This window comes from Pinus tabuliformis, chromosome 4_1 (assembly GCF_031772625.1).
Source record: "Pinus tabuliformis cultivar Carrire ecotype Pingquan chromosome 4_1, CPIR1, whole genome shotgun sequence".
NCBI classification, from domain to species: domain Eukaryota; kingdom Viridiplantae; phylum Streptophyta; class Pinopsida; order Pinales; family Pinaceae; genus Pinus; species Pinus tabuliformis.
In genome coordinates, this window is record NC_142303.1 from 990,901,428 (window position 1) to 990,924,916 (window position 23,489).

At 41.7% G+C, this 23,489-nt stretch overlaps 1 protein-coding gene across 2 annotated transcripts in view; it reads left to right on the top strand.

Moving 5' to 3' along the window:
* The window catches only part of LOC149179475 (zinc transporter), a 328,009-nt gene that overhangs the window by 206,520 nt on the left and 98,000 nt on the right, over positions 1 to 23,489 (top strand). For both annotated transcript variants that reach the window (XR_016258286.1, XM_089420675.1), the window contains one exon: positions 9,964 to 10,094. Coding sequence is in view for 1 of the 2 variants with exons in the window: in XM_089420675.1 (XP_089276801.1) it covers positions 9,964 to 10,094 (131 nt within the window). In the remaining variant the exon portion in view is untranslated. The remainder of the gene's footprint in view (positions 1 to 9,963; positions 10,095 to 23,489) is intronic.

The window sequence follows — 23,489 nt, forward strand, 5'->3', positions numbered from 1 at the left end:
AGGCACATTTCATCGAGGTTTTCTCCGAGAGCAGTGGAGAAGAGGATGACGAGGATGGTGTGGAGGCAGGAGATAGCCATGATGGACAGGGACCTTTGCCACCTCCACCGCCAGCAGTAGGTGGTGCATCTTTTGCACCCACCGGAGGGGCCCTTGCCGCATTGCGAGGAGTTCCAAAGTATCTGACGCTACGCGTACGAGTGACGGTACGTGGCCAACGAGTGTCAGTTTTGGTTGACAGTGGGGCGACCCACAACTTCATCGATGCATAGATGGTTGAGCGGAGATGCATACAGACAGAGAGCTTCGATGGGTTTTCAGTCTTGGTCCCAGGAGATCAGACCATGACATGTGCTCTATATGTTCTAGAGCTTTCAGTGACGATGGGCACCTACACATTGACTGACCTCTTTTTCGTGGTCGATATTCCGGACACCAACATGATATTGGGTGTTCAATGGCTCATCACTCTAGGGAAGGTCACGACGGATTGGAAGACCCTAGAGATGGAGTGGGACGATGAGAAGACAGAGGCATGAGAAGATACGGGGACAACATACGTATCCGCCTCAGACTGTTTCGGCTCATCAGATGGAGGCAGTCTTCCGGAAGGGAGACATAGAGTGGGCAGTGGAGCTGCGTGCATCAGAGGCAGGGACTACAGGGTAGACGGTACATCCAGAGATCCAGTCCATCCTTGATCGTTATGCCATAGTGTTTGGAGAGATTCCACTAGGATAGCCACCGAATCGGGGGTTTGAGCACACTCTCGAGCTTGAGCAGGGCATCCAGGCAGTGATTACTACCCCCTATAGGCATCCCAAGGCCTATCGGGATGAGATAGAGCGGGCCATTCAGGAGTTGTTGGCTCTTGGGCACATCTGACCGAGCACGAGTCCTTTTGCTTCTTCTGTGGTGTTGGTGAAGAAGAAGGACGGTACATTGAGGATGTGCATTGACTATAGGGCCCTGAACAAGAGGACACTGAAGAACAGGTACCCCATACCCAGGATTGATGAGTTGATAGATGAATTGAGAGGAGCACGGTTCTACCATTCTTCTCAAAGATTGATTTGAGATCAGGGTACCATCAGATTCGCGTGAGGGAGCAGGACATTCCCATGACCGCCTTCAGATGTCACTATGGGCACTTTGAGTTTTTGGTGATGCCCTTCGGGCTAACGAACGCCCCAGCTACATTTGAGTCTTGCATGAATCACATCTTCCATAGTCACTTAAGGAAGTTTGTGTTGGTGTTCTTTGATGATATACTCATTTACAACAAGACGTGGGAGGAGCATCTCCAACATATTGAGACAATATTACGCATCTTGGAGGAGCACCAGTTCTATGCCAAGCTCTCCAAATGTGAGTTCGGGTTGATGGAGATGTTATACTTGGGACACATCATTGGAGTGGACAGAGTGAGGGTCCACGAGGAGAAGATTAGGGCCATCAGAGATTGGTCAGAGCCGAGAAACGTGATGGAACTTTGAGGATTCATTGGCATTTGTACTTACTACCGAAAGTTCGTCAAAGGTTTCTCACAGCTTGCTGCACCCCTAACAGATTTGACGAGGAATGGGGCATTTAGTTGGTCGGATATAGCGCAGCGAGCCTTTGACAGGCTCAAGGAGGTTATGAGTAGCTGCCCAGTGCTTGCATTGCCAGATTTTACGCAACCATTTGTTTTGGAGTGTGATGCGACGGGAGAGGGGATCAACGCAGTATTGATGCAGGGAGGTCACCCTATAGCCTTTGAGAGCCGGAAGCTCCTTCCGCACGAGAGGTTGTATTCTATATAAGACAAGGAGATACTGGCCATCATGCATGCATTGGCTAAGTACTGATAGTATTTGGTGGGGAACAGGTTCAGGGTGAGGACTGATCACAACAGCCTCAAGTTCTTTTTGGAGCAGAAGCAGTTGCAGGAGAGGCAGCAGAAGTGGATCAGTAAGATCCAAGCATATGACTTTGACATTAAGTATGTCAAGGGTAAGAACAATGTGGTAGCAGATTGCCTTTCACGTAGACCAGCCACGTTGTCTCTTATGAGCTTAGATACAGACTGGAGGGCTTGACTCTTAGTAGAGTACTCCAAGGACAGGTTTGCATGTGAGATTCTGGACGGGCAGGTGGCAGATGACAGGTTCAGGGTGATTGATGAGATCATCTATTATAGGGATCGGATCTTCTTGACTGAGGGGTCTCAGCTCAAGAAGAAGATACTCCAAGCATCACATGATTCACCATTGGTAGGCCATCAGGGGTTTACCAAAACCTACAGGGCCATTAGAGAGAGGTTCTCCTAGAAGGGCCTCAAGGAGGACGTACTCCGGCATATCAGGGAGTGCGATGTTTGCCAACAGAACAAGGGAGATGAGCCATCCTGCGGGTTTATCGCAGTCGCTACCCATTCCGGAGGGGAAATGGGAGAGCATTTCGATGGACTTCATCACAGGATTGCCCACGATACAGGGCAAGGATTGTATCTTTGTCGTCGTTGACCGACTGACAAAGTACGCACATTTCTTTGCCATATCCGCACACTACACAGCAGCACAAGTGGCCGAGCTGTTCTTCAGGGAGATCTTCAGGCTACATGGTCTTTGTAAGACCATTGTTAGTGACAGGGATAGCCGTTTCATGGCCGGGTTTTGGTAGGAGCTTTTCCGGTTGATGGTGACGGAGTTGACTCCGAGTACCAGTTATCACCCACAGATGGATGGGCAGACAAAGATAGTTAACAAGTGGCTGGAGGGCTACTTGTGTAACTATGTCAGTGGGCAGCAGCGGGCATGGCTGAAGTGGCTGCATCTGGGGGAGTATTGCTACAATACTTCACATCACATATTCATTGGTATGTCACCATTCTATGCCTTATATGGGTATCATCCTTTATCTTTTGTTGACGTGATGCTTGGTGACAGCAGGGCTCCTAGAGCCAAGATTTGGATCCAAGAGAGTCAGGATATCCTCCGAGCTCTCAAAGATAACATGGCTACAACGCAAAACCAGTAGAAGCTGTATGCCGACAGGGGTCGGGTAGAGAGGCAGTTCGAGGTGGGGGACATGTTCTACCTATGATTATAGCCATACTAATAGTTGTCACTGAAGTAGAAGGGGGCTGAAAAGCTCAAGCCACGCTTTTATGGGCCATATAGGGTGATACACAGGATTGGACAGGTTGCATATGAGTTGGAGCTGCCCCAAGGCAGCAAGATTCATAACTTTTTTCATGTATCATGCCTGAAAAGGGCATTAGGGCAGCAGGTAATAGTGACAGATGAGCTACCACCTATGGATGATGAGGGGCATTTGGTATTGCAGCTGGAGGCTATCATTGATACCAGGGAGAGGCAGTTGCGGAGCAGGACGGTCCGGGAATTCTTGTTGAGGTGGAAGAATTTGCCAGATGAGGATGCCACTTGGGAGAATGAGAATACAACATCCATCATTTCAGTTGCTTGAGGACAAGCAACATTTTGCCGGGGGAGACTGTAATATTTCTAATTAGCCCCGGCTAATTGGAATATTCGATTTTGCCAAATTTTTCCTTCTATAGTTATTTTGTAAATAAAAAAGTGAGAAAGGGGGACATAACTCACTTTTTGAATAAAAGTTACTTCCTAGTAGCACAACGTTGTGACTTAAAGGGGTAGCCAATGGGGCCAAAAGGGGGACACAGAAATGGAGCCCACGTAGACACATGAAGGGATTGCGCAGGAGGGGAGGAACACGTGGCAAAAGGGGAATCACGCAGGAGAAGGTGAGCATTGGGATTGAGAGAGGCAGAAGCTATAAAAGAGAGAGGAGCCCCCTCATTTTGATCATTCAGTTATGTGCATTTTGAGCTAGTCATTTCGACTTCTGAGCACGCTGGCTATTTAACTGGTCTGCAGCACTGTTTAGTGCATTGAGTGTCTCCGTTCGGAGATCTCACCCTTAGCCCGAGGGACTTCGAGTCCTTGCTCGGGCAAGGTATTTCTATCGGCATTTCAACAGTAGTTTTATCAGCATTTCAGTAGCAGTTTCATCAACATTTTGGAGCACTGCGCAGCACTTGGAGAGGGACGCAGTTCTTTTTGGTTGTAGTGCTGGATTGGGGTCTTGTAGGTGGAGCTATGCTGGGAGATTGAGCAGGGGTCCAACTCTTGTTTCATTGGAGGATTTTTTGTAGGGTTGAGGCAGTGTTTCAGGCAGAGTTTAGAGGGGTTTTCTTCAGTGGCAGCCCAGGGCATTGAGGAACTGCGCAGAACCCCAAGAGGGTGTTTTCCGGAGGTCTGCCATTCCAGCAAAGCTTCCTGGGTTTTTTTGGGTTTCTTGAGTAGAGCCTGAATCTAGAGTTTCAGCTTTTTCCGAGGAGGGGAGGAGCCCCAAATCATCATTTGTTTTCTAACAGCAGCAATAACACAGCAACAACATCCACGCAGAGAGGCCATTCTTGTCATTCTGAGAGTATTTCTTCACTTGCCTTGTGCAAGTTGAGGTGCCATCTGTCTAATCACCTCTTGTACTCATTTTATTGCTCAGTATAATAAAATGGATTAGCATTCTCTCTGCATTTCTTGTGTATCTGTTTTATTTGATATATATAGTATCATTGTTACTTGTATCTCTGTGAGCATTCTCGGCTATTATACCACTTGTGTGTTTCTATTATACTCTTAGACAGAGTCTGGAAAGGGCCAAGTAACCTCCGGATCTCGTCCTCTTTTTAGAGACAACATATCTGGTAAATGCCCTCCCAGTCCATCTCTGGTTGGCGTTTGCTTGTGTTTGGGGTATATTCCTGTTATGGGATATTACACCAACTTAGTAAGAATGGAATAGATAAGGCTACCATCTTCTTTCTTAACCTTAACACCTTCTAAGAGAAGTCTAAGAGTTTTGAACTTGGACAAAAAATCTTCAATGGAAGAAAAATTATTGGGGTTCAACGTAAGAAACTCATTTTCGAGTTGATGGGTTCTAATTTCATTTTCAATTCCAAAAACTTTATTGAGCTATTTCATTGCTTCATCAGGGATATAAAGTTCTGCGATATGGAATCTAAGGTCTGGAGAAATAGACATCCCTATCAACCCACGTGCTTGATATTACCTATTCTCCCATTTGGCTTGCTTATCTTCATCTTTAGGTTTAGCCTCTAGGCCTGAGGCTATTGTATAAAAACCTTTACTTTTAAGTAAATCCTCAATGTAGGACAACCATTGGAAGTAGTTGGTGCTGTCAAGAATAATTTGGCATGGACTTTCCATTTTAACAGAAACTAAAGCTATAGATTTTGAAACCAAGTGTTCCAATAGAAAGATCTCAAAAAATTAGGCCGATTAAAGAAATGGCTCTGAAAACGGCTTCTGGATGAAAAAACATCCCTATCAACCCACGTGCTTGATCTTACCTATTTTCCCATTTGGCTTGCTTATCTTCATCTTTAGGTTTAGCCTCTAGGCCTGAGGCTATTCTATAAAAACCTTTACTTTTAAGTAAATCCTCAATGTAGGACAACCATTGGAAGTAGTTGGTGCTGTCAAGAATAATTTGGCATGGACTTTCCATTTTAACAGAAACTAAAGCTATAGATGTTGAAACCAAGTGATCTCGAAAAATTAGGCTGATTAAAAAAATGGCTCTGAAAACGGCTTCTGGATGAAAAAACATCCCTATCAACCCACGTGCTTGATCTTACCTATTTTCCCATTTGGCTTGCTTATCTTCATCTTTAGGTTTAGCCTCTAGGCCTGAGGCTATTCTATAAAAACCTTTACTTTTAAGTAAATCCTCAATGTAGGACAACCATTGGAAGTAGTTGGTGCTGTCAAGAATAATTTGGCATGGACTTTCCATTTTAACAGAAACTAAAGCTATAGATGTTGAAACCAAGTGATCTCGAAAAATTAGGCTGATTAAAAAAATGGCTCTGAAAACGGCTTCTGGATGAAAAAACATCCCTATCAACCCACGTGCTTGATCTTACCTATTTTTCCATTTGGCTTGCTTATCTTCATCTTTAGGTTTAGCCTCTAGGCCTGAGGCTATTCTATAAAAACCTTTACTTTTAAGTAAATCCTCAATGTAGGACAACCATTGGAAGTAGTTGGTGCTGTCAAGAATAATTTGGCATGGACTTTCCATTTTAACAGAAACTAAAGCTATAGATGTTGAAACTAGGTGTTCCAATAGAAAGATCTCGAAAAATTAGGCCGATTAAAAAAATGGCTCTGAAAACGGCTTCTGGATGAAAAAACTATGGCTTTTTGAAGAAAAGTTGTTGAAGATGCTGACAAAGTACGTGAATGTGCAGAAGTGAATGATAATGTTATATAAAAAAAAAATCCCCCCCCCCCCTTCCAAACTTAATCTAATTAGCTCACTTTAAAAAAAAGATTTTATGTGACCCACTTTTATAAACAAGTGAAAGTCACTTTTACAATGGTACTGTATGAGCTACCCACTAAATTGTAACTTAAATAAGAGATAAAGAGACTTTATAATTATAACTGACTAACTTTTTATAATGGGTGAGAACATTTTTACATAAGGTAACTTCAAAACATAAGTTACATGTGGTTTTTGAAAAAATAACATAACAAAAAGAAAGACTTAAACCTAAGACCTCTATTCTCATAAAGTAACTTTGGACCAAGTGAGCTAGTTTAAAAGGTTAGTAAGTTTTGGCTAAGAGGAAGGTGGGGTTTTTTTTTTTAGTCACTGAAGCTTTGGAGTGCGTGGTTACTTGAGAAAGCCTTTTTTGCCTACAAAACAAAAAACCACACAACCCAAAACGGACATGCAAAAAAAAACCAAACCTTACGGCTTAAAGTTAAATTTCGCCGGAAACTAAATATTTTCCTCAATGTTTCTGATTTTTTGAGATCACACCTAAGTCACCGGATTCGCCGTATTTAATCCTTAAAATTCGAAATTCGCCGTATTTAATCCTCGTTCGAATTTGTTCGATAAAATTCGCCGTATTTAATGACGTATTCGAATTGCATGGCGAATTCGAATTTCTGTCGATTAAATTCGACATTAAAATCGATGAAATTCGCCAGAGATGCGTTAAAATTCGTGACTGATCAAGGGTTATATGGACGCTCCCTTAAAACCAACTCGGCCTACAGCCTACAGGCCAATAGAAAACAACGAAACTCAGAAAACTGCCGCGGCCCGCGTGTGCATCTACATTTAGTATAGCTGTTTCTGTTCTGTTATGTAAACTCCCTCCATCTGTAATATTCTATGTGATATTGGCTTGTCTTTCGAATAACTCTCGTGATCTGCTTTTCTTTGGAATAAAATGACACAATGCCCTTTCACATGTAGAACTATTATATATTATATATAATATATTGTATAATATATATAATATATTATATATATATTATATTTAATATTTAATATTTAATATTGAAATTATAATTTTTATAGTTATAATTTGAAATAATTTTTGTTTTTAGGTATATGGATTTATAAATATTAAGTATTTTAATCATAGGTGCAAAACAAAAACAGCTATACTAAATGCATTTGAAGTTGCTATACCATTTCTCATATGCATATGATATATCTATCTATAATATACATTTTTTTTTCGAATTTCTATATGTCGAATTTTATGTCGAATTTTATCGACAAAATTTGAGTTGCCGAACTTTATTCGAATTTCATGGTCCTCGAACTCGAACTCGAACTCGAACCTGGTGACTTAGGATCACACTAAGGCGTGGCGGAAAATAGCATATGCATGAAAAAAATCCTTCTTTTCTGTTTCTAATTTTCCCAGATCGCACAGAGTTGCGGGGCAAAGAGCATACACAGAAATGAAAGGTATGGATCCGGTAATAAAAAACAAAGGAATAAATAAACCAAAATAAACAAAGAGATAAATAACTAAAACTGCAAATAAAGACTGTATACCTCTAGATTTTAAAAATGATGTAGCTAGGGCTACCGGAAACCTTTTCGCGTGAAACGAAAGAGATTCCTCACTGGAACAGATGTTCCTAACACAATGGAGCAGTCCTCTCGGCCCGAAAGCGGTCAGAAACTAGGAAGCGACAGTCGGATGCAGTTGTATCGGCTTCAGATTTGGATCACCAACGGATGTGGCCCTCAAATAGCTCAGATACCATGTACAAAGTTACAGGGTAAGTTCCTTAGATAGAACACCAAAGGACATTGCTCACAAACAAATCGTAGATTAGTACACCAGTATTCTTGACGTGGATAAAGCCCTCAAAGAGGGAAACAGTCCACGGCCTGAGTCAACGCGGCCACTTCAGACAATTTATTAATGTAAAAGAAAGAAAATTTACATAAGCTTCTCTCATGAACGGTCACCTTACAAATGACCCTCCATGCTCTTTAAATAGAGATCATGGACCAATCGGGTGTTAAGCCACGGATCAAGTGTCGGTAATACCGAGGAGAGAATGAACCGTCAGATCACTTCATGTCTATAACATATCATGACCGTCGGATTATAAGTTACAAAAAGTACATGCTAAGGAAACACACTTTACCTAACTATACACTAGACCAAGTTATACTTAACTATTCCTATATGTTGGAATATCCTAACACAGTGTTTGTTTCCTTTTGCTGAAGTTTTGATACATTTGTCTCTCTCAAATCAATTCATTGTCAGCCATGTTGTCCTGACCCTTTGCTTTGCCCCCCCAAAAATCCTTTTAGGTTGTTTTCCCTATCTCAATCAAGTTTCATCCCTTCGATATATCATTGGTGCTCTTCTTAATAGCTTTGCATTTTGAGTTACATATCTCCTTCTTGCATGAGTCAGAAACACCTGTGTAGTCTTGGAATGCACACAGATATGGTTGAATTGAACCATCCTTTGCCCAACAGGAAGCTAGATTGGAATTAGACCCTGTAAGCCAGAAAGCCGAAACACACACACATACAGGTGATATACTTTAATAGTATTAATAACTAGGTTGGCTGTAGATTATTCAGCTGCCAGCAAGCCATATATTTAGCATATTCTATGAATTAATGTGCCTCTAATGTCCTCCATATGCTATGATGTCTTGATTCTTTAGCATGAGAACACAAGTTACAACCTACCAATTCATGACAAGATGATGATTAGTAAATGTGTGGAAGGTGAGACTGATTATGTAATGCATAAGTTTCTCTTACACGCTAAATATATAATGCCTTGAACAACAAATAATCCAGATAAATTATGGATCATAAAAGTTATGACTTTAACACCAGGTTTTGATTTAGGCTTTGTGGTCTTAGTTAAGTTGTAATCTTGCTTGATTGTCTCCCACTTTTCTTCCCCAATTCCATTTTGTTGTTTTCATTGCTTTTAATTTGCAATCATGGACAAAATGATAATATATTACCTATTCATACAGTTATGCCACAAGAGAGGTACCTGAGTGTTCGCATTCATTTAATTGGCAAATCTGTGAATCAGATGAGATGGAAGTACACAAGACCTTTCTTGGCTTCAAAGTCTACTTGTACCCATTTCTCTGCCTCTCCCACATTCTATATTAGTCCATGGGATGCAAATTATTGTTTCTCTGATCCATAGCTTTGAGCTTCACTACCACCAACTAGCTGAATCTGAGATCTTGTGATACTCAATCTGTGCAGCAACTAGCTGCATAGTATTCGTATAAACTTTTGTGGAGAATGGCTTTGGTGCAGTTTCATTCTGCAGCTTAATTTTGATTGTCTTCATCTGCTTGTTTGTGGGTTTGATTTTTAGTTTTTTTAAAACTTTGGCATATACAGTTTCAAATTTTCTGCACTGAGCAGTTTTCTGGAACCATTAATGTTGATGTTTCTAAGATATTGACCTTAGATTATGTTTAAAAATGTCTGAAATATATATGCTCAAATAAGGCATTTTCCTAGACTTAAAGGTGCATATTTCTGTAGTAGAGCCATCTTAACAAGTTAAATTGTCATTGTGATTTGCAGATTACACCTGATTGCTTCTTCTCCAAAGCATCTCATGGTGACTGCAGGCTGTATTATTGTTCTTGAGGTGTTTTACAGAACAGACTTCTCTCTTTTAGGCTTTCTGATATGCTCATCTATTCTGGGGCTAGGTATGTGTATTTGTCGAATGTTTCAAAAATGCAACAAACTTATTTTATCAATACGAATGGGTTTAAACTTCAAAGGGACATGCTTCATAAGTTATATGTTTGCAACATAAAGGGTAATTTCTGAAGGAATAATATTTCTGCAGTTAGTGATCAAGGTGGATGGAGGAAAAAGAATGCATGTTATGATATTAGTATATATTGTTCAAGGTTTTCATCTGAATTGCCTTCATTTTTGCTTGTCTTAGTAAGTAAACATCGGTAGGGAAAAATTCAATTATGTTCATTCGCTCATGTTGGTTGCGCCAAGAGATTTTCTCCAGCCCAGTATGGCAGCAATATTGTGATGTCAACATAAGCATTTTTACTTGGTCAAGAATAAAATAAAATAAAATAAAAAAATAAGAGGTGCAAATCTCTCGACAAATAAAATTATAAAATTAAAAAAATAAAATTAATAATTATAATTTTAACTATAAAATTATAAAGCTACATTGAACTATAAAATTTCCGTGGTTTACAAGCCCATGGTATTTTGCATTGCCCATGGTATTTTTTATGATGAAGCTTATTTAGAGACTTGAGGAAATCCATTATGGAATGCAAGAGTACCAACTTAGATCCATCTTAACTCTAGACTTGATCCCTCTTGGTGCTTGATAGATCTGGATTTAAGATGGATCTAGGTTGGTTGTACTCTAACAACAACGTTATGTACTTTGTCAAACTTGATCTCTGAATTCATGAAATCTTTAATGTTATTTTGGCCATTTGGGGTTCAAGTTTGAAGATTTGTATATTGATTTCACCTGGTTTGGTGAATAAAAAAGGTTTTCAAAATTTGTAACTTGGTTAAAATCTCCTCTTTTGATATTTTGAAGTCATGATAAAGACATGGTATCTCATTTTTACTTTGATAAAGACTGGTGTTGGACACATCTTTTGTACTATGCCCTTTCCTGTTATGTGAGGAATTATATGATCCCTCACACCATCCAAGATAATACCCATCACTTTCACATCCTTCAAATTGTGTTCGACTGCTTGGCCAGGGTCAGAAGGAACCTGGATCTCTATGTTTGCAAAATCCCACAAACCATTCATTTTCAGAACAATAGTGATCCACTCCTTCCATGGACTAAAATTAGCGGCCCCATCCAACCTGTCTTCATATCTCAAGCTCATTGATGCCATTTCACAAATCGACCTTGGCCACAAAACCCTAGCTGCAAAATAAAAAATTTCTGTTGTCGTAAAAAGGAACAACTTGTTGTTGTAAAACCCTTATGCTCTTAGATCTCTCCCTTAGAGTTTCTATAGCTCTGATACCATGTTAAATTTCCAATACCAATCCAGATTTATTTATATCTCAACAATTTTTATTCCTAGAAAATGTAATGTTCCTAATTAAGAAATTCAGTGATAAACAAAGCAAGCAGACAAACCAACAATCATAAATGAGATACAATCACCAAACACCCATGAAAACACTGGAATAGAGAACTTTTGAGCCATTTTATTAAATCATCACGGGGTAAATACAACAGTGAATGGAATGGTGCACCTGGGCTTGTCTCCAAGGACAAGCGTGACAAAACCAAGGTGAGCAAATGGCTGCCAAACTGCTACTCTAAAATTGATCCACGCTGCCTAGAAACTGCGCTGTCAGTTGGAAAGGAAGTGCTGGAATCACTGCTTCCCGTGCTTAGAAAATTATGAAACTTCAGCTCCTTGATCCTCAGCAAAAACCCACCAAAACCCAGGAAGGGTTTGGCCTAGTTTAGACTCCTGAAATTCGACCCCCAAGGAGCTCGTCCTCCTGCTCAAGCTGGCAAACTCGGCCTGTCTGAATGATGCTGGGAAAGCTCTCCAAAACTGTCCCAAATCACCGAGATGTGATCCCTTATGAATTTCCTCCCTTCCCTGATGTGATCCCGGTGCTATGGCTCTCTCCCTCAATGCCCATGTGATGCCCAGTCTGGCCCTCTGCGTAGTCCTCCAAGGCTGAGTTTCGAATTGCCCAATTGTTGCACCCACTTGCTCCAAAACTCCTCCCTAAGGCTGGCCTCCTGATATCCTTCAACTCTCCAAGTTTCTCCGGCAAGTGCTGGCCCAATGAAGCTCTGATCACAACTGTGTGTTCCCTTCTCTGCTGGCCCAGAAATACGCACTGCTGGTTTGTGGGTTGAGTGTGCTGGCTATGAATCTTCCTCGGTGCTGAAGGTGCTCTGAAAATGCCTTCCTAGGGTGGTACTCGTAGTCTCCCAAAGGTAAGGTTGAATCTCTTGCTTGAGAGATGCGTGGCTAAACAACCGGTTGACTCGGCTAAACAGCTCGAGCAAACAGTCAAGTGATTTCAATGTGTAAGTATGAATGAATCCCCAAGTGAGGAGCTCTCCCTCCTTATAACTTCGTGGGCATCCCCTTTTCCTCATGTGGGCCCCTCCAACAACCATATGATTTCCCCTCCAAGGCAATTCAAATTGCCCAATGCGTTTTCCCACGTGGGTGGCCCCCACCTTCCACTAGCAAATTAATCTAGCCTTCATTTGTCGTAAGTCCCTAAGTCAAAATAGCTTAACAAAAAATTGTACAAAATTGTGGAGAGACCAAAACCTGTTACAAATTCATTTGGTAAGGGACATGACAAAAAATTATTAAATAAAATTTTGAATTGTTGCGAGAATAAAATCATTGGTTTTTAACTTTTGAAATAAAATATTTGCAACGGAAAGATAAAATCAGAGAGATCAATCACATCACAACAATAAGCATAAACCCATAACAATTTTCCTTCTTTAAAATCCTCGCGAAAATCTAGTCCTAGACCCATAGAGAAAAATACATAGAAAAATGCACTGTTGGAACTTGTAACTAGCCCCCCACTAGAAAACTTGACCCAAGGATTTCAGCCCAATAGAAAATTGACCTCCTGAAGAATTTGGCCTTGTAGAAACTCGGCCTTTGGGACCAGAAAAACGATGCTCTCTTTTCCTGTTAAGTTATGGTATGTTCTAGGCTTAGAGCAGTTTACTTATCTTTCTTATTATTATCCACAGATTAGCAATCACATGTACATTAAGTAAAGTGCAGATAGAACATTTAAACGATCAACAGAAAACAAGCCAAGACAAGAGACACAAGATGTGGCGGCTAGTTAGGGACAAACCCCAATATGGGGAAACCCTTTGATCAAATCTTCTTTTATCTTCAATAATTCAGCAGAGAGAAATAGTACAAAGATCTGATTTATATCAGCAGCAGCAAACCCTAGATCAAACTTGTCAAGTCTCCACCGGTGAGTCGTTCACCGTGCACCAGTCCAAGACTTCGTCGTGCACCAGTCCAAGACTTTGTCGCGCATCAGTCCAAGACTTCGCCATGCACCAGTCCAATACTTAGCCGTGCACCAGTTCAAGACTTCGCCGCACACTGGTCCAAGACTTCGCCGTGCATCAGTCCAAGACTTCGCTGTGCACCAGTCCAAGACTTCGAACAACCTGTTTCAGCTCGGGTGAGAGAGAGAGCCTTTCTATGCAGGAGAGAGAAGAGACTCTTTTTCTGTGCAGGAGAGAGAGAGATATGGTGAGTAGTGAGTGACCAAATGAGGAGGAGTGATCCTGTATTTATATCCAAACGTTGAAGGTGAATAGATGTCTCTGTTGGGCGTCTAAGCCTACATAAGTTGCTGGCTGACTTTGATAATTTGTCAATAATCAAAATAAATTCATATCTCCATAAATACTTATCGGAATCGGATGATCTTTAGATCAATCCTACACCTCTCGATGAGAGGAATCTAGAAAATTTTTTATCAGCCATGAATAAGGTGACCCACATGGAGTTTGGCCCTAGTTGCCAATTTTAACACTCCCTCTCAACTAGGGAGAGCTCCATTTGCAATTCGTCTTATCGTCGCTACTATTCATCCATCAAATGCATTTCCTTGTACAACTTGACCCCTGCTCTGCTCTGCTCTTCTTTGTTCTGTTTTGCTTTGCTCGAACTATGAAGAAGAAGAAGTGATCGAGGATGTCTCATACCATCCTCCACTGACCCGAAGTCAGTCTGGAGTGTGTACCACTTTCACTGGTCCTAGACCAATCCTCTACTGACCCTAAGTTAGTTTTAGAGGGTGTACCACTCTCACTGGTCCCAGACTTGTATCATTGATCCCAGATCAATGGAGGTTATCCTAGCCTAGGGACTACAGTAGATACAATGATGCGTCCATCAATAGAACTACTATGGTCCCTATCCTCATTTCCCTTCTCATTGATTAGATGAGAGGTACTTCCCATGAGTCCCAGACTGCATGGGTAGGATGCCTCGACAGGAGAACTAATCATCCTGTCCACAGGAGAACGAATCATCCTGTCCAGTGGATGCCACAAAGAACTAATCATCTTGGCCTGCAAGAGAACGAATCATCCTATTCCACAATTGCCATGGAGAACAAATCATCCTGGCCCACAAGAGAACTAATCATCCTGTTCCATAGTCGCCACGGGGTGTCAGGGGAAGGTTGAACCTTTTACCTTATACAAAGTGCACCAACAGGGGATGATGAGTTACCCTGTGGTCATATGTTGCTCCAAGAAGTACCCCGCGCCCCCCTGGAGCTCCAAGAGCTCAGTACATCATACTTGACCCTCAAAAGAGGGTCTCTGAACAACTCCAAGTCGTTCTTGGAAAGTCAGAAATTTGACCTTTCTTAGGGGCTTTGTCAAAATGTCGGTGACTTGTTCATCTGTACCGATATGTTGGAGCCTTATAGCTACCCGCTCCACCATGTCAAGAATATAGTGGTACCTGATATCGATATGCTTGGAGCGATCATGGAATACGAGATTCTCTGACAAGCGAATCCCGCTCTGGTTGTCACATAGGATCACAGTGGTATCCAATGTAAATCCAAATAGCTCATTGAAGAGCTTTCGTAACCAGACTGCCTCATAGGAGGCCATGCTAGCAGCAATGTACTCTGCCTCGGCAATGCTCAAAGCCACAGACTTCTGCTTCCTGCTCATCCAGGATATCGAAGCAGATCCCAAGGAGAAACAACACCCGGAAGTGCTCTTACGATCCACCACATTGCCTGCCCAATCAACATCAGTATATCCAAGTAGTCTCACATTTCTGGCAGTGTATCTTAACCCATAAGTAATTGTGCCACGAAGATATCTCAGCAGATTCTTGGCACCAATCCAATGTATGTGGTGAGGTTCAACCATGTGTTGACTCAACATGTTGACTGCAAAGCATATATCTGGACGGGAGTTCACTAGGAACATCAATGCTCCAACGAGTTGACGATACTCGGTGGTATTTCGTAAAACAGGTCCAGCAACACTACCGCTTAACTTCTTGAAGTCAAGCTCCATCAGGGTGGTTACGGGCTTGCAGTCCACCATGCTGAATCTCTCCAATATCTTCACCACATATTTTCCTTGAGATAGGAAAATCTCCCTGACTTCCAGTCCTAGTGCATAAGTCTTAGGTCTTTCATCTCGAACTCAGAAGCCAACTCCCTCTTACATTCGTGAATGAGAGGGTTTGCACCTGTTAGAAAGAGGTCGCCAACATATAGCACCAGTATGATAAGTTTTTCATCTATAACCTTAAAGTAAAGGTTGGGGTCGGCTTCACTCCTAGTGAATCCCAGCTTCATCAAGTAGCTATCGATCCTCTCATACCATGCTCGGGGTGCTTGTTTTAGCCCATAGAGGGCCTTCTTCAACTTGCACACATGAGATTCTCGATCATGAATCTCAAATCCTTCGGGTTGCTCCACATAGACCTCTTCTTTGATCGAACCATGTAAGAACGCAGTCTTGACATCCATCTGATGTAGGTTCCGTCCTTGCGGAGCATGAAGGGCTATGATTGAGTGGATGGTGGTATATCGGGCAACAGGTGCAAATATCTCGGCATAGTTTATACCTTCCTTCTGGGAGAAGCAACGAGCGACAAAACGAGCCTTATACATTTGCACACTTCCATCAATTGCATGCTTTATCTTGTAAAGCCATTTTGAAGTAACAACTGTCTTGTCTTGGGGTCTGGGGACTACATCCCAGACATTGTTCTTCATAGTAGACTCATATTCTTCGGTCATAGCATCCTTCCATACTTGATGCTTGACGGCATCTGTGAATGATGAAAGCTCATTTTGGATGATCGTGCTCATGATGGTCAGGTATCCCTGATACCTGTTCGGTTTCTTACTTTCACGGAAGGTTCCTCGGGGTGCTGTGTGTCCTTCAGCATCATCAAGTGTCCCCTTAAGCCATGAAGGCCTCTTCCTTGAAGAGGAGGGTTCAAGCGGAGGAGGATCAATAGGATCCAGGGGTTCTTCCACATCGGGCATTGTCTCCTCTTCTTTATCTTTCGGTTCCCTGGTGTCAGCGTCTTGAGTGCTCCTCAAAGTAGGAAGATTGTCCACCTTGCTAAGGGCCATATCTTCGTCAAAGGTGACATAGTGACTAATCTCGACTTCCCTTTGACCAACGACATAGATTCTATAGCCCTTAGTATTTTCACTATAACCCACAGAGATTCCTTTCTTTCCAGATGCACCCAATTTATTCCTTTTCTCTTTTGGCACATGAAAATATATCGGCTTCCAAAAATTCTAAAATGAGATATGTCAGGTTTCTTACCAGTGAACATTTCTTCAGGAGTTTTGGAACCCAATGCTTGATGAGGGCATCAGTTTTGTACATATACAGCGGTGTTCGCATCTTCGGCCCATAGAAATTTCAGAAATCTTTGATCATGGAGCATAGCACGGACAGCTTCCACAATCGTACAGTTCTTCCTTTTCGCCACACCATTCTGCTCAGGAGTATAGGGTGTAGTGGTCTCCCTCTTAATGCCAGCCTCTTTGCAAAAGTCATGAAACTCATTGGATTCATATTCTGTCCCATTATCGGCCTTTAGGATCTTGATCTTCTTTTCGGTTTGATTCTCGATCAAGGCTTTGAAGTGTCGAAACTAGGAAAACACTTCATCCTTCTTTTTCAAGAAATATATCCAAGTCTTGTGAGAGTAATCATTTGTAAAAGTGAGGTAATATAAATATCCTCCCAAAGAGTTCACAGGGATCATATCGGATATGTTTGAGTGAACCAACTGCAATATATCGGAGGTCTTGCTTTGGCTTGAGGGGAATGGTCCCCTTTTGAGCTTCCCTTAGGCACATCCTGGACATACACCTTCTTGCTCTAATCTGAATTCGGGCATCCCAGTTACCATTTTTCTTACATTAGGTAGAGCTTTATAATGAAGGTGAGCAAACCTCCGATGCCATAATTCAGACTGAAGAGATGTGTCACAAGTCATGACACCCAACGGACTTCCTTCGACCTGATATAATGAATCAACTCGAAACCCAAGAGTAAAAGCATCTTTAAATTTCTTTTTCCATACACATACCTTGCCATCGTTGAAAGCCACCTTGTAGCCTTTGTCTTCCATTGCCGAAATGGACACCGGGTTCTTTTTGAGATCAGGTACATATAATACATCTTGTAAGTGGATGGTATTACCCTGATTTAGTTGAAGAGTGAAATATCCTACGCCTTTCACGGGATATTTTGAATTGTCTCCAAGAACAATTTCTAGGTTGGTTTCTTTCTCTACTAGATTATAGAGAGCTTCTTTGTAACCAGTGAAGTGCCTTGAGGCACCACTATCAATAAGTCAATTTCCCAGCGAGTCTGGGGGAGCAGTAGTAGATCGAGCAGCTGGTAGATAATATTCATCTTGCTTATTGTCAACAATGTTAGATTCATACCTGGATTTTCTTGCTTTCTTGAATGGTTGTCCTCTTCCTTGATTTCCGACACTTCGTTTACCTCTGCCATTTGACTTGCCATTCCTTTGATGCTTTGAGAGGGATTTTGATCATTGTCTCGGTGTGAGTCCCTTTTATCAGGGAACTCCCTTGCATAGTGACCCGTTTTATTGCAATTGTAACATCGTCCTTTTCTTCCACCCTTTGATCCAACCTTCCCTTTGAATTTAGCCCCAGAATTGTTTCTTCTTTTAGTATGAGAAGAAAAGGCAGAGGGATGACCTTTAAGCATGGGTATTTCTTGCTCTTCCATCCTTGTTTCTTCTTGAATGCATCTGGCCATTAATTCCTCAAATCCAGGAATTACGTTATTGTTGAGAAGAGTAGTCCTGAACATATACCATTCAGATGGTAGTCCTCCAAGAGTGGTGAGTGTCATTTCCCTGTCAGGAATTACTTCCCCAATAGATAGGAGATCGTTCTTGATCTCGGTGATTCTTAAGAAGTATGCTTGCATACTCTCATCTTTGCCCTTCTTAATTTCCTTCAGCTTATTTCTAAGAAACAAGACTTGATTTGCATCATTAACTTTAAATAAACTCACTAGTCTATCGTAGATTTCCTTGGAGGTGTTCAACTCAGAAACATAGGCCACCAAGCATTTGTCGATAGAGTCATGGATGATCTTGTTTGCTTTGACTTCTCCCTTGGTCCATTTGTTCCTAGCAGCAGCGAATGCATTTGATGGAGGCTCAACAATTCCGCCTCTTACATGGTCCAACACTTCTTGTTCTTCTAATGTTAGATCGAGAGACATTTTCCATCCGTGATAGTCAGACTTCTCACGGAGTTTGTCTTCAGCAGGGAAGTGTGTTGAGGACCCCATGATTTGATTTCTTTCAGATAGCCTTGCCAACCTTCTTTTCGGTGATTGCTTTTGCTCTTGCTTGGGCTTTGTCTTCACCTCACCTCTGATACCATGTTAAGTTATGGTATGTTCTAGGCTTAGAGCAGTTTACTTATCTTTCTTATTATGATCCACAGATTAGCAATCACATGTACATTAAGTAAAGTGCAGATAGAACATTTAAACGATCAACAAAAAACAAGCCAAGACAAGAGACACAAGATGTGGCGGCTAGCCAGGGATAAACCCCAATATGGGGAAACCCTTTGATCAAATCTTTTTTTATCTTCAATAATTCAGCAGAGAGAAATAGTACAAAGATCTGATGTATATCAGCAGAAACAAACCCTAGATCAAACTTGTCAAGTCTCCACCGGTGAGTCGTTCACCGTGCACCAGTCCAAGACTTCGTCGTGCACCAGTCCAAGACTTTGCCGTGCACCAGTCCAAGACTTTGCCGTGCACCAGTCCAAGGCTTTGTCGCGCATCAGTCCAAGACTTAGCCGTGCACCAGTTCAAGACTTCGCCGCGCACTGGTCCAAGACTTCGCTGTGCATCAGTCTAAGACTTCATCGTGCACCAGTCCAAGACTTCGAACAACCTATTTCGGCTCCGCTGAGAGAGAGAGAGCCTTTCTGTGCAGGAGAGAGAAGAGACTCTTTTTCTGTGCAGGAGAGAGAGAGATATGGTGAGTAGTGAGTGACAAAATGAGGAGGAGTCATCCTGTATTTATATCCAAACGTTGAAGGTGAATAGATGTCTCTGTTGGGCGTCTAAGCCTACATAAGTTGCTGGCCGACTTTGATAATTTGTCAATAATCAAAATAAATTCATATCTCCATAAATACTTATCGGAATCGGATGATCTTTAGATCAATCCTACACCTCTCGATGAGAGGAATCTAGAAAAAATATTAGTAGCCATGAATAAGGTGACCCACATGGAGTTTGGCCCTAGTTGCCAATTTTAACATTTCCTCCTCATACAACCCTGCGCACTCAAGAAAAATCGGCCCATTGGATAAATCAACCTCTCCACAACTCAGCCTCCTCTGTGTTTCCGCTACACAGCCTCTTGATTTCTTGAAATTGGCCTCTTGGAAATACTCCCTAAATTTCCTTGCACACTTCCTCTCTTCTCTTCAGTCTAATTGGGCCTCTCGCTCTAGAGAAAATTGCTTGCTCCACTTGTGTTCAGTCTCGCTGGGCCTCTCGCTCTAGAGACAATTTCTTCCTCCACTCGTGTGTCTTCACCTTTCCCTTTGGCTTATTTTATAACTTCATTTAGCCAAATCCCTAACCTTAATCTCCTAATTAATCAACAATCAAGATTATATCTTGCCTCACTTGAGATCAATGGTTGAAATGATATCTAAGTCACTTAAATAATTTTATTACTTATTCTTAGTACTTTGGCTTAATAGTCCACAATAATTAATTGACTTTAATTATTGTACTTTTTCTAAGTTCAATTTAAGAAAGAAGTCATGAATCACTTACTCCACCAAGCAAGCACGTAAAGAGGCAATCAACTATCTCCTACACGTTAAGGCACCACGCTCATGTAGAAGACTTTTTGAAGCTACCAAGAATTTCATGTGGAAGTTTTGTGTCCTGTAGGCCCCCCCGGTTTCAATTTTTTCATCATGTTTAATGCCCAAACATCATTTTCGTTGCTGATTTAGACATGAATATAAAATTGTAATTAGAACACTGAAGGCTACCACTACTTTTCACTTTCAACTGATAAATTTCACATGCATACACACAATAAATTTGGACGCTGATTTTTGGTCAACACGACTCTGGAAAAACCACAAAGGGAAAACAAGTTGGAAGAGGATTTTTATTTTGCTTTTCTCAGAGAATTATTACAACATTTAAGTACAAACACAGAGGTACTTACCTCCCCCCTTGATTTTTGTACTGCTATCTTGAAACTCGGGCCATTGTCTGGAAATGCGTGCCACTGTTCAGCACTTCAAATATGGAAATTCATGCCACTGGCAGACTTTCTGCTCTCCGAAATTTGTGCCAACAATGAGCAATTCCTCCTTGAATTATCCACTGTCAAATTGACTTTTTAGACCTCAAACTGTGCCTCAGACCAATGAATCTTCTTAAAGTTCGCGCTGAGGCTGCCTTAAAATCAATGCTGTAGTAGGTCTGCAATAAATGCGGCCTCCTAGAATTTCTAGTTGTCAGACCCCCTCGAAAATCACATTGAGAAATGATTGCTAAACCCTCTCGGTTTGCATGCCACCTCCCTGTTCCTCCTTGGCCTGCATGCTATAGCACTGCCTAGATATTCGGGCCTGTGCTTGTCTCTCCTTGCTCCTGTAGGTCTCTCCTTGAGCAAATAATGGCTATGTTAGTCTTCACCTCTTCACCTCACCACCTCTTCTCTTCTCCAACTATACACATGAAGAATGAATTTCCTCTTTTCCTTTTTATCCCTTTTTAGTCTCCATAATGATGAGAATCCTTATCCCTAATATCAAGGGCTGAGATTAGATATCGACTTCTCCTAATCAGGGGTGGATATCTAACCTCACATTGACCCCTTCTTATGTCCCCCCTTCATTAATGAGCTACTATAGTCACTTTAATAACTTTTTGTACCATGTACCTTTTTTCTCATAAAGTCACTTTAATATTATAAAGTACAATGTCATTTTTGAACCTCATAAAGTGACTAAAAAGTCACATGACTTTAATAACCACATAAAGTCACACTAAAAAGGTGGGTTCACTTGTTTTCCTAGGCTTAGGAAAAAGGCACTAGAAAACACCTCCTTGGTACCTTCTTCAACAGTCCCTCTCTTATCGAGGAAGGTGTTTCTCACCACTCCCATCTTGTCCCTGAAGTAGACATGCTTGCCCCTTGGCAAGGACTTAGTGAGAATGTCTGCAACCTATTCATTAGTGGGTATGTACTCTAGCTTCATCGCCCCTCTAAATACAATCCCAGATAAAGTGGTACTTGATCTCAATATGCTTTGATTTGTCATGAAATACTGGATTCTTCGTGAGTTTAATACAACTCTGATTATCACAGTATATTGTAGTTGGTCTCAGTCGCTGACCAAATAAGCCACACAACATCTTGCGAAGCCAAATAGCCTTGCAACTGGCCTGACTAGTTGCAATGTACTCAGCCTTCGTAGAACTCAGTGCCACTGATCTCTGTTTCCTGCTGAACCATGACGCCATTGTGAAACCCAACATGAAGCAACATCCAGATGTGTACTCTTCCTGTTAGTAGCATTGCCTGCCCAATCTGAGTCAATACAACTTGTCGACTCCATCCCCCCGGATATAGTCCAATCCATAATCCATTGTGCCTCGTAGGTACCGTAACACATGTTTCGCAGCCACCCAGTGCACTCTCACGGCCTCCATCATAAACTGACTCAATGTGTTGATTGCGAAATTGATATCTGGTCTAGTGTTAACCAGATACATCAATGAACTGAACAACTAATGATATAAGGTGGGGTCTATGAACTTGGAATCATAAGCATGAAACTTCTTCCATTTGGTACATCAGAGTGGCCATAGGCCTGCAATCCTCCTATGAAATCTCCTAAGTATGTCTCCTACATACTTGCCCTGGCCTAAGAAGATATCCCCATCTTCCTGCCAAACTTCCAACCCTAAAAATTAATGCATCAGTTCTATATCGGTCATCTCGAACTTTGAAGCAAGAACTCTCTTGCAGTGCTCAATGAGTTTCTCCTCTCCTTTAATAAATAAATCATCCACATACAGTACCAGAATGAGTGGATCCTCGCCAACCACATTGTCATCTAGGTTCGGATCTGCATCACTTTTTTGGAAACCCATATGCTGCAAGTAGGAATCAATCTTCTTGTACCATGCTCTCGGTGCTTGCTTCATACCATATAAGGCTTTATTTAAGCCTACACACATGAGACTCTCTCCTATGCACCTCAAAACCTTATGGCTTCTCAATGTAAACCTCCTCCTGCATGACTCCATTGAGAGAGGCGGTCTTCACATCCATTTGGTGAACCTTCCACCCTATCTCTGCTGCAATGGAGATCACTGCTCTAATCAAGGTATACTGAGCCACTGGTGCGAATGTCTCCACATAATCAACTCTCTACCTGTGAGAGCCCCATAGTTTTAAAAACCGTTCCGGTCTGACCGGTTACCGGCCTAACCGGCCGGTTGGGAGGCTCACCGGTCAGAACCGGTGAAAAAACCCGGTTAGAAGCCTCATTTGCCCAGAAAATAGACCTAACCGGTAAAAACCGGCCGGTTTAGGTCAAAACCGGCCGGTTTATTGCTAACCGGCCGGTTTTGTCCTAAACCGGCCGGTTTATGGACAAGTCAATCAAGATAGTCAATGCTGGTCAGAAATGTGGGGCCAACTTGTCTTCTACGAGGCTGACTTGGCCAAAGTCATAAATATTAAGTTTCTCCATTAATTTGCTAACGAAATTCTGACCGAAGCTGCCAATCTTCAACAAGATTGACAGTTCTATGATCTGACTGATCATATTCTTGTGAAATCAACCTCTTGATACATGTCTTTTATTCCAAGCCTTGAAATTTTTTAAGAATGATGCCAAAGCAAAATCTTTAATATTGATTAAGGTCACTGTGGGTAAATCAAGCCATGATGCATACCTTTCATTTGCAGACTTATAATTTTGTTAGACTCATT